Source organism: Heloderma suspectum, chromosome 3, assembly GCF_057233095.1.
Source record: "Heloderma suspectum isolate Gila_16-S chromosome 3, 16-S_ref, whole genome shotgun sequence".
Classification (NCBI taxonomy): domain Eukaryota; kingdom Metazoa; phylum Chordata; class Lepidosauria; order Squamata; family Helodermatidae; genus Heloderma; species Heloderma suspectum.
This window is the reverse complement of record NC_139460.1, coordinates 26,453,395-26,465,713: the sequence shown is the minus strand read 5'-3', so window position 1 is coordinate 26,465,713 and position 12,319 is coordinate 26,453,395. Positions and strand designations below refer to the sequence as shown.

The 12,319-nt window shown below is 42.0% G+C and overlaps 1 protein-coding gene across 1 annotated transcript in view; it reads left to right on the top strand.

Annotated features, from left to right (window-relative positions):
• MMP20 (matrix metallopeptidase 20) overlaps window positions 1-12,319 on the top strand; it is a 38,102-nt gene that overhangs the window by 14,808 nt on the left and 10,975 nt on the right. Inside the window, exons 4-6 of the mRNA XM_084842672.1 lie at window positions 2,424-2,549; window positions 5,546-5,707; window positions 10,906-11,023. Coding sequence (XP_084698798.1) covers window positions 2,424-2,549; window positions 5,546-5,707; window positions 10,906-11,023 — 406 coding nt within the window. The remainder of the gene's footprint in view (window positions 1-2,423; window positions 2,550-5,545; window positions 5,708-10,905; window positions 11,024-12,319) is intronic.

Sequence of the window (12,319 nt, the reverse complement as noted above, 5' to 3'; positions counted from 1 at the left end):
CAACTCCCATCATCCCCAGACATCATGGCCACCAGTCAGGAATTCTGGGAGATGTAGTCCAAAACATCTGAAGGGAACCAGGTTGGGGAAGGCTGACCTATGGGACGATAACAGCTGACTAGTTCTGACATGTGGTGTCATGAGTATGGCTGAGCTGAAACAAGTGGGATTTTTTCACAAACCCTTCACCTGCTGAAAAAAAAGCACATGCCCATTTTCAGTGATATTTGGATTTGTCTCAAAATTAGATGAGTGGGACTGGTGGAGTTGGGCAGGATGGGTGGTGTCACCAACTACTGCAGTGAGAGCAAGAGGGGACCATGGCTGCAAAAGGGTAAGGGTTGGGGTTTCAAGGAACGTCTTAACTCTCATGCGAGCTCACATTTTGCCTTCAAAACGTTCAACAGCAAACACAGCTCTACCTGAGGATGCCTCAGGACGACTACCTCTGAGATCATGAAGGTGCCATTGGTGTGTCACAGCACCTCCATGTGGTTAATCTATATACAAACACCCTAATTCCTCTGATGGTGGCTTTACTTCTTCAAGCCTGCCTCATGTGTAAGAGTACATAAGGGTCAAGATGCAGTCCTCAGCAACAGCAGCAGGAACAACAACAACAGCAGCAATTAGCAACGGTCTTTATGGAGGATAAGGCTAGCAGTGATTGCTAGTCATGATGACTATAAGGCCTCTGTATACCACTTGGTGGGGGACATGAGCAGGAGGGTGCTGTTGCCTTCGTGTCCTACTTGTGGGCTTCCCACAGGCAGCTGGTTGGCCACTATGTGAATAAAATACTGTACTAAGTAGGCCTTTGGTCTGATCCAGCAAGGCTCTTCTTATATTCTTAGTACTTATATAGCACCACCAACTTAGGTGGCATTTTATAGCATAAGCAAAAGAAACAGGTACTTGCCCCAAGAGGCTTACAGTAGGGATAGAATGGGGAGGGGGACAAGTGTAACAGTGTACGTATGTGAGCGTATATAGTAACACATTTGGCTTTGTTACTGTTGGGGATGACTTGAGGGTTGAACAGGTGGGGCTTGAGGAAGGATTTCAAAGACGTGAGACAGAAAGATGGTACTATGTATTTTTAGATCCATAAGGGGCAGGAAACGTGTAGCCAGAGGACGTAGAAAATATATGTGAAAACTGCAGATGGGAGAGGAATTTGTGCAATTTTCATTTTAAAGTAAGCTTACCTGATTTTGCACTTTTGAACCTATATGGAAGCTGAAACTCAGTTATCCTTTAAAGGTTTCTCCTGATTTTCAGTGGAGTTCTACAATTAAAAAATGTGCAGAAAAACACCTATATTGGGGGAAAGTGCAGATATAAATGCACATATTAAGGGAAATAATTTTCAAAAGTTAATTATGTTAGGGAAAATTGCTTGCCAAAAATACATATATTAGGCAAAATTGCACACTGGTGTATGTTGGGAGAAATGCACACAAAAATGTATATGAGTGTCCGTGCAAACTTTTAAAAATAAAATTCTCTAACTGATGTGGAAAAATGACAGACCAATTTTATGATTTGCAAAACGAGAAACCAAAATTGCCAGATTCATCCATCCCTATCAACAACTGATCATCACAAGCAATTGCACAGCTCGTTTCCTATTTGACGCAATAATCCCAGACACTTTTAAAATGATGCCTCAGGAGGTACTCCTTTCCCAAACTATTTCAATATACACAGAATATACCTGTAAGGCCTATAGTGGTTCACAGTTTATATGTGTTATCCCCAAAGGAATAGCATTAGAATCTCTTAGGTTTTAGGCATCTATGTATATTTTTATTTATACCATGCCAACAACATGCATGGCACTTGAAAGACAGACAGACAGACAGACAGACAGACAGACAGAAAAGGGTTTTTTTATTTTTCTTTCTTTTACTGGGGAAATAACAGAAGGATGGGACAGGAAAGACAAGGGTATGCCAAGATAAATGGGAGCAAAATTACTGCAGTTGTTGATGGAGGCTGTATGTTATGTAAAATCATAGGTAGGGTCTAATATACTGATGTGAAATGTGTAAGTAGCACTGGGGAAAGGGAAAGAGTGAGTGACTGTGGGAGATATTAATTGAATGTAATTCACAGACTTTTGTTACTGATCCTGCTCCTGTTTAAGGCAGAGACAGCATCAGTTAAAAAAATAAAAGGCAAATTAGAGGCTGATATTGCTAAAATATCATTCTGAAAGAAAATGGTTGTTTGGTCTTTGCTGCCAGCACTGGCACATTTGGTAGCTGTTCTGCAATAATTGCCAAATGCCAAGATGGCGGAATTGCAGAATGCAGCAACCAGACCAGAAAGCACCACACAATTCACACCCTGACTGCATAACTGCTACTACACTAACTGTCATGATTATGAAGCCACATTATCTTCTTGTACCCTGTTAGATCATGGGGACTCCTATCCATTTGATGGGCCACGGGGGACCCTGGCACATGCTTTCGCACCTGGGGAAGGATTAGGTGGAGACACACATTTTGACAACGCGGAGAAGTGGACGATGGGGATGAATGGTATGAGCAAAACCACATCATGGCCTGAATTCACCCAGAAGGGGCGGTTCATCCCAAATTAATCATGTGTGGCACAAATAACTAAGATGAAGTTCACAGAAATGCACAGACAATTGTAAATGAACCAAAACAGGTTTGTCAGGAATAAGTCCTGCCAGACCAACGTTATCTCCTTTTTTTGTTAGCATTACTAGATCAGTAGATCATGGGAATACTGTGGACATAATATATCTTGATTTCAGCAAAGCATTTGTTTCCCATGATATCCTTGATGACAAGATGGTAAAATGGTACTACAATTAGGTGGATCCACAGCTGGTTGAGCAACCATACTCAGTGAGTGCTAATTAATGGCTTGGTAACCTCCTGGAGGGAGGTCTCAAGTTGGGTGCTGAAGGGCTTTTTCCTAGGCCCTGTACTGTTCAACATTTTTATAAAGGACTTAGATGAGGATGTAGAGGGGTTGCTTATCTGATTTGCAGATGACATGAAGCTAGGTGTGAGAGCCAGTGTGGTGTAGTGGCTAGAATGGTGGACTGGGAGTCGGGAGATCTAAGTTCTAGTCCCCACTCGGCCATGGAAGCTCACTGGGTAACTTTGGGCCAGTCACAGCCTCTCAGCCCAACCTATCTCACAGGGTTGTTGTTGTTGTGAGGCTAAAATGGAGAGGAGGATTATGTACACTGCCTGGGGCTCCTTAAAGAGGAAAAAAAGTGGGATATAAATGTAATGAATGAATAGCTAAGACCACAGAAGACAGGATCAACATTCAAAAGGATCTAGAACAGTTGGCCGAATCTAACTAGATGATTTCAACAGAGATAAGTATAAAGTCTTGCATTTAGGTACCAAAAAAAAAAATCAGAGACACAGATATAGCATGAGGGAGACCAGGCTTGGCAGCAGTACATGTGAAAAGGACCCGGGTGTCTTATTGGACCACAAGCTGAACATGAGCCAGCAGTATGATGCAGCAGCAAACAAAGGTATTGCAATCTTGGGCTGCAGTAAAAGAAGCCTAGTGTCCAGATCACATGAAGTGATCATTCTGGCCCATTCTGCATTAGTCAGATTTGGAGTACTGTGTCCAGTTCTGGGTGCCCCATTTTCAGAAGGACATTGACAAGTGGGAGCATGTCCAGAGAAGAGTTACTAGGGTGCGGAGGGGTCTCGAAAACAAGTCCTATGAGGTGGGTATGTTTAGCCTAAAGAAGAGAAAATTAAGGGGAGAGAAGCTATAGGTGCACCCTGAAATGCAGAGCCAGCATTAAGCAAGGGGTTGAACTAGATGATCTCTGAGGTTCCTTCCAACTCTCAGATTCTATGGTTCTATGAAAAGAAGCCTTATCATTACATAGACAGAATTCCCGCTCAAACTCTTGACCTGTGAGAATTAGAACCATCATTATATATTGCAGTGTATGGAGTTTGTTTCAACCGAGATAAATTTTGGATCACAATAGATTCAGTACTGGCAGGTCCTCTTTGTCCAACTCTCGATGCTTCCAACTCCCAGAAGATTAATGATGGTGAAGACCCACACAGTTTACCACTGGTTTAGCAACTCAGTTAACAAGTGATTCACTCTTCAGCAAGAACAATGACCATGCATTCATATAAGAAGTACAAGAGAAGCTGAACGGCAGTTTAGGGCTCATGAAAATGTCTTTGGAGAAACAGAATCTGAGGTCTCATGTACAAGTCTCACAGACGCACAAAACTCAGTTTTACAACAGCCCTAAATAAAAAGATTGTTCTGCCCTTCCCACTTTCCCAAACAGTGAGAAGTTCCAGGAGCAGTGCCACAGGGTTTTGTTTTGTTTTGGATGAAATAGTACTGAAGGCTTGTGGCCTTCCGTTTATTTACAAAAACACAGGCTAAGCATGGAGGAACAGACAGGCACCTAGATAAACACTACTAGGCTCTAAAGCAAGCTCAGTTCCACCGAAAGAAAATGACATCTGCACTGAGCCCTTCAAGATTCCTTCTTCCAACCAGCTTCAAAACTCAAGGGGTTGTATCCAGCTTTAGTCCTACTTTTACTAACGCCATTGTAATAAATAGGACTTAATTTAGTTATGGAACTGACATTACTCATTTTAGCTGATGAGTAATGTCAGTTCCATTCATTTCAATGGGTCTACTCTACATAAGATGAACATTAGATGCAACCCAATACTGGCTACATTGAATCTTGCCCAAACTGTTTTTCTTTGCTGGATACACATGCTGGAGGATGCTACTTTCAGCCCCAGCCTGGTTGGTCATTATGTCCCAGCCGGTATTTAATGCAAGCCATAGGTCATTAAGAGAGCAAGCCCATGATCCCTGGGAGAGAATCTTAGGGACCATAGGAATGCTTGGAAAAACACTTTCGTGGTTGGAGACAGTGCTCCAACCTCAAAAAGGGGAATTGGAGATCTGCCCCTTCCCCACCCCTCACAGCCAGCACAGAAAGAACCACGCCGGCTGCCATCTGAGGTCAGAAAAGCAACCTTGGAGGAGGAGAAAAGGGGATGTTCTGGTGGGCAGGGAGGAGAGGAGACTGGACAGGCCAGGATATGAAATATCCTGAGTCTCCTCCTCCTCCAAACTGCCCTTGCTAGATGGGCTGAAAAGGCCATCTAGCGAAAATCACCAAAGACGAAGGATGGGGAGGCAAAGATTGCCTCCACCGATCCTCCTGCCCTGCCAGCCCAGCAGCCCACAGGAATCTCAGAAGCCTCCACATTCGGAGGCTTCTGAGCAGAAAGGGCACAATCAATAGGATTGTGCCTGAAAGAAATATCTTTGAGTTATTAGCACTCATTGAAGAAATATCCATTTATCTTCACTGATCAATAGCAAGCATGCAATGCACCCTGGTCCAAAAAACTATAGAATTGACTGGTGATGAGAACATGCTATGAACATGACCTGAATTATTTGTTTGTTCTGTTTATATTCCAGCCAGATGTATCTACTTATATGAAACATATTGTTTTGTATTGCATAGGATTTAATTTATTCACTGTTGCTGCTCATGAATTTGGCCATGCACTGGGCCTTGCCCATTCTACTGACCCATCAGCTTTGATGTATCCAACATACAAATACCAACATCCATTTGGTTTCCATCTTCCCAAAGATGATGTGAAAGGAATCCAGGCGCTATATGGTAATAACATAAAAATGAAGTCTTGCTTATCCATATTTTTCTTTTTCTCTTCCCTAAGTCTTTACATTCCTCTTTCTATCCTGCATTTAGTCCTTTTGTGTTTATGAATAAATTTCATGCCCTTCCCTCTCCATCCCTGGAACACACAGGCAAAGAGGAAATATTATATCCACTGTGGTGTCTCAATATGCACATGGTCTTAGTCATAGTCAATTTATTTGTAAACCATATTTTCCACAGTACATTGTGCTCAAAGCAGTTCACAAAATTAATACAATAGCCATAACTGTAATACATTACAATACAACATTGACTCAGGTACAGTTCATTTAAAACATATTGGGTTGTATCCAATGTTAGTCCTACTTAGTGTAGACCCATTGAAGTGAACGGGTCTTACGTTAGACTAACATTAGGCAATATCCAACAGTGTCATCCTGCAAACTCAAATAGCTCTAGCAGAGCTCTGCCAAATCGTTCCATTGCACAAGTGGTTGCCCATTATGCTTGCACAACCAGTTGTGAAAGCAGCTGCACAACAGGTTGCACAACGGGTTGCACAACATTTATGCACAACCAGTTGTGCAAGCATAATGTACAACCGCTTGCACATCTCTGCCTGCGCAAATGTAACTTTAATTGGAATCTCCTTTTGTGTATAGTCCAGAACCTACTTTTCGCTAGCACATCATCATTTACACTAGGAGAATAACACAGTTGGATACTGTCCATTGGATACAACCCATCAAAATGTAAATGAGCACAAGACATATCAGTATGTCAGTTAACAATATCCAGCACCAATAATACCATATACTCACATTAAACAATTCACTAAACAGTTTGGGTTCAGAGAGCTAACGATAAGACACCTCTTCTACATCAAACACATGGCAAAAAGGGGAAAGAAAAAAACACAAGGCATTTCAAGCAGCCCACTCTCAAGCAGCAGAAAGAGACCCTCCTCTCACAAAGACCCCATGTCCTGAAAAAAGAAAGAGCATCCTTGTGGCAAATCCCCCTCTGTGTTGTCTAGCAAGCAGCATTAAAATGAAAGAGTGCAGGTGATGCAATCAGGTGTGGAGGAGATCCACAATGGTTGAAATGTCCTGTTTACCTTTCTACAAACAAAACAATGTTCAAGGGGCCTCACAATACAATATGCAAAGAATACACTTTCATCACTTAATTACACAACGGGTAATGACTCTCAGCTGAATGTGTGAATGGTCTCCATTTTAAAAAGTGGATTTATTTATTTATTTATTTATTTATTTCATTTCTATACCGCCCAATAGCCGAAACTCTCTGGGCGGTTCACAAAAATTGTGTTAATATTGAGTGATATGAAAGTTCTACTTGTGATAGCTAATCAAGATGAATAATTCATGTGTTCAAATAAAACTGGATGCTATAGACAATGAGTAGTAGACATGAATGTGTGAACCAAGTCTATGCCATGCAGTATTTCTGAATATCCAAATATCATAATTCATCAAAAATCCCATAATACATTCGTTTAAAATACACATGAATTTATGACATTTATATTTAGGTTTTGGTTCATCATCCTTTAGGGCTCATCTATTTTCATCTCTCTCTCTCTCTTTCTGTCTCTCAGGATACAGGTAAGGTGGTCTGGTACTCCCATCTCTTTAAGAATTTGCCACAGTTTGTTGTGATCCACACAATCAAAGGCTTTAGCATAGTCAATGAAGCAGAAATAGACGTTTTTCTGGAATTCCCTTGCTTTCTCCATGATCCAGCGAATGTTGGTGTTTTGATCTCTAGTTCCTCTGCCTCTTCGAAACCCAGCTTGTACTTCCGGTAGTTCTCGGTTCACATGCTGCTGAAGCCTAGCTTGTAGGATTTTGAGCATAACCTTGCTGGCATGTGAAATGAGCGCAATCGTGCGGTAGTTTGAACACTCTTTGGTGTTGCCGTTCTTTGGAATTGGAATATAAACTGACCTTTTCCAGTCTTGTGGCCACCGTTGAGTGTTCCAAATTTGTTGGCATATTGAGTGCAGCACTTTAACAGCATCATCTTTTAGGATTTTAAATAGCTCAGCTGGAATACTGTCATCTCCACTAGCTTTGTTGTTAGTAATGCTTCCTAAGGCCCACTTGACTTCACTCTCGAGGACGTCCGGCTCAAGTTCAGTGACCGCACTAACATGGCTATCAGGGACATTCAGATCTTTCCTGTATAGCTCTTCTGTGTATTCTTTCTACCTCTTCTTAATCTCATCTGCTTCTGTTAGGTCCCTGCCTTCTTTGTCCTTTATCATGCCCATCTTTGCACAAAACGTTCCCTTGAGATCTCCGATTTTCTTGAAAAGATCTCTAGTCTTTCCCATTCTATTGTTTTCCTCAATTTCTTTGCATTGTTCATTTAAGAAGGCCTTCTTGTCTCTCCTTGCTATTCTCTGGAACTCTGCATTCAATTGGATATATCTTTCCCTTCCTCCCTTGCTTTTCGCTTCCCTTCTTTCCTCAGCTACTTGTAAAGCCTCATCAGACAGCCACTTTGCTTTCTTGCATTTCTTTTTCTTTGGGATGGATTGAGTTTCTGCCTCCTGAACAACGTTACGGACCTCCGTCCATAGTTCCTCAGGCACTCTATCAGGTCTAATCCCTGAAATGTATTCCTCACCTCCACTGTATATTCATAAGGAATATGATTTAGGTCATACCTGAATGGTTTAGTGGTTTTCCCCACGTTCTTCAATTTAAGCCGAAATTTTGCAAGAAGCAGCTCATGATCTGAGCCACAGTCAGATCCAGGTCTTGTTTTGACTGACTGTATGGAACTTCTCCATCTTTGGCTGCAAAGCACACAATCAATCTGATTTCGATATTGACCATCTGGTGATGTCCATGTGTAGAGTCGCCTCTTGTGCTGTTGGAAAAGAGTGTTTGCTATGATCAGTGTGTTCTCTTGGCAAAACTCTCTTAGCCTTTGTCCTGCTTCATTTTGTACACCAAGGCCATGCTTGCCTGTTATCCTGGTGCTTTCTTGACTTCCTACTTTAGCATTCCAATCCCCTATGATGAAGAGGACATCTTTTTTTGGTGTTAGTTCTAGGTGTTGTAGGTCTTCATAGAACCTAAGATTGTTTGGTGGGTTGCAATCCAGGTATTGTACTAACAGTAATTATAGTACAGGAATCTTTTAATCCAATTCTTTCTTTTATTGCTACAAATATAAGTTCCCAGTTAAAATACAAGTAGTGTAGCATTTAAAAGCAATTAAGGGAGCAATCCTATTGCTGCTAGTCAGCATCTAGACAGCCATAATATACGTCGGTGGCCAGGAACCAACTTCGGAGCCTGTGCTCCGAGTTCGGTTCCCTGAGGTCTTCCCTGAGACCTCCTTGCAGGCAGCTCGGAAGAGCCCCATGCTCTGCACTCAGAAGAGGAGTGCGGAGCAGTGATAATGGGGCGTTCCGGGGGGTGTTCCGGGGTGGGGAAGGCGGAAATGCTGGCACGACACATCCAACGTGTCATCCAGCAGCCACTTCCCCCACTCCGCCTTCCCTCCCTCCACAAATGCAGGGCTGCTGAAGCACAGAGGGGATGATCCCCTCCATGCTTCTCCTGCCCTGCATTGGATAGGTGGTCACCTCTGAGTTCAGAGGCGGGTGCCTATCCCAGTAGAATTGTTCCCTAAATCTGTATTTCTTAAGCATTTCTTGCTGTTACAAAAGAGAGCATTGCTGAGTCCATTTTGCTTACCAAGTCTTCTCTACAGAGTTGTCTGGCAGTATCACAGGCAAGCAGCTTCAATATCAAAGAAGCTACCTGACCCCCAAATCAGACCATATTTATACAGTTTCTGAGATACTGCTTCACTGCCTATATGTCAATACCAATTGCTGTTTCATAAATCTAAGTTCACAATCTTGACTTCTAAAAGAATCTTTGATGATCAAAACACACATACAAAAACTTAAACATATACTTTGCAAGTTAGATACAATTAATTTTGATATATATGTCTTCAGCAAAGCAATTCCTCACTCAAAGTTTACTAATTAAACCTAAGTACATACATTTTCTAAACATCTATATATGTAATTTAATGTTTATACCTCACAAAATATTTTTTGCTCATTCATTGATAAGCAAAATCTTTAAGTTCATTCTGACCCTGAATAATACAGTTTGATGTATCTCCATTTTTCACACAATCCTTTTCTTATCTGGTGATGAGTTATAATTCAGCATTTTCTCATTAGATTTTATCTAAACTGCTTTGCCAGTTACATTTTGATAACAATTACCGAAAGTTCGTTGTGAACTCATTTCATATCCTTCCTACTGGTACCAGTTACCTTACTATTTATTTAATTCTCTGGATTCCCAATTACCTTCCATGCAACATGCTTAATTGCCTGGGGTTACAACTCCAGGACAAGACAGCTTTTGCTTTTTGGGGGGCAGGGGGAATAGTCACTCTCTTCGGTAATCATTTTGTGCACATTGAGAACTGTGCCACCAACCTTGGGAGTTGGACTCAATGGTCTGATAGGCCCCTTCCAACCCTACTATTCTATGGACCTTTTGTGGCAGATCCATGACAATCTTACTGTGTGCCTACTCAAAATAAGTCCCATTGTGTTCAATAAGACTGACTCCCAAATAAGTGTGTCCAGGATTACAACATAACAGTGCAATCCTATGCATGTCTACTCAGAAATAAGCCCCACTGAGATCAGTGGAATTTGCTCTCAGGCAAGTAGGTATAGGGGCTTCTCTACACAAGGCTTTTGTTGTGCTCTCATGATTGGTCTTCATGGAAGTTTGCGGGTCCCTTACATGACATGGTTAACCTCTAGACCCTCTCCTGTCCTTTTTGACCAATACTGTGGCTTTTTTTTTAAGATTGAGGAAAGTGCTGTAATAAATTTAAATCCCGCTATATCACAGCACCATCTAGTGGCTATATAATGAAACATATAGAACTTGCAGATGAAGGAAACCCCTGCGGGGGGGGGGAGGGGAAAGTGTGTGTAATGGACCCAATCTTAATCCTGCAAAGAATCCAGAAGCAGAAGCCCCGGTAAAGGTATGGGATTAAAGCCTGGTGTAGAGAAGCTCTAGGACTGCAGCCTAAGTGTTGTTTTCACTTCTTAGTCAAATAGACTGTGTGTGGTATTCTAGGACCACGCAAATCTGGATCCAGAGTCTTCCAAGTACCACATCAGCCTGTTCCCAAGCCACCCGCTCCAACTAATCCAGATCACTGTGACTCCAGATTTTCATTTGATGCTGTTACAGCACTGGGGAAAGAACTTCTTTTCTTCAAGGATCGGTAAGTGTTCCAGTTTATCAAATCTGTCAATAATGTCAGTATATTGGAAGTTTCATTTCCTAAAAAGAACACAGTCAATGTTTTGTTTTTGTTTATTAAAGCAGCTCCTAATTATGATAACCAAATACAGCAATTCAGTTCAAACTCCCTTTTTTGGAAAAACCACACCGTGTTTTAACAAGACTGCATTGCTTCACATGCAGACCTTGATTTTGAAGAACTAGTTTCAGTTTTCGCTGTGTCTGCTTCCTGTTTTGGAATGACTTGGCTCTTTTGTCACAGGGGTAGCTCATGCATAGTGATGATATAATGACCCACACAAAGCTTTATCTATTAAAGAAAAGTCAGTGGCTCCATGTTTTCTTGGACACTGCTTCCAGATAATTTGCAGAAAACAATATACAAATCTGCACTTACACAGTGATGTTGTGAGAATGTGTTTCGTAACCTGGGCCAGCCCAAGACATTTTGCTGCCCGAGGTGAAGGGCAAAATGGCTTCCCATCCCCACTGCCCCATTCTATGTACGAAAGGTGACCAGACTCAGAGTTGACCACTACTTCATCACTGGTGAAAGGACAACATCTGACACCACAACTGAGGGCAGCAGACTAGGTAAGTGGACATGGGGTAGGCCACATGGCACACACAGCTCTACCCTCTAACACCCCACAATGTTGTACTTCAACCAGCATGTGCCATCTGTTATCATGATGTGCTCTCGTTGGAACTGTGTATAGGGAAGCTGGAGGAATCCACTATGGACCCAAATGAGGCCAAATTCCCAGGAATCTGACCTCTGGATTCTGCAGCGGACCGACACCCCCTTACTTGGTACATCCGCTGAGGCAGCTGTGACATCACAACTTTGATGAACTAGCTAAAGCTCATAAGCACTGGAAATAGTGATACTTGCTACGGGACAAAGACTGACCTGGCCCTTCATCCCATATAAGTTGGAGATGAAGGCTGTTCTTGCTGGAAACAAAAGACCTACTAGGGCCTTTCTGCTGTCACCATCCCGTCAACAAAAGACGACCTTTAACGCTAACGACTGTCTCAATGGCACGTGTCAAGGCTGGATTGCAACAATAGAGAGCTTCAGCTATTGGGCAGTATAGAAATATAATAAATAAATAAATAGGCGCATAATACAGGTCATTGACCAGGTACTTTATCAGATATCACTCTTGGTATTCAGTGTGTTCATGTTCTGCTCGGTTTTTACCTTTTACATATTAGGATGTCAATTAGAAACTGAACTGCTTTATCTAGTCTCACGTAGCTCCCAACCCCA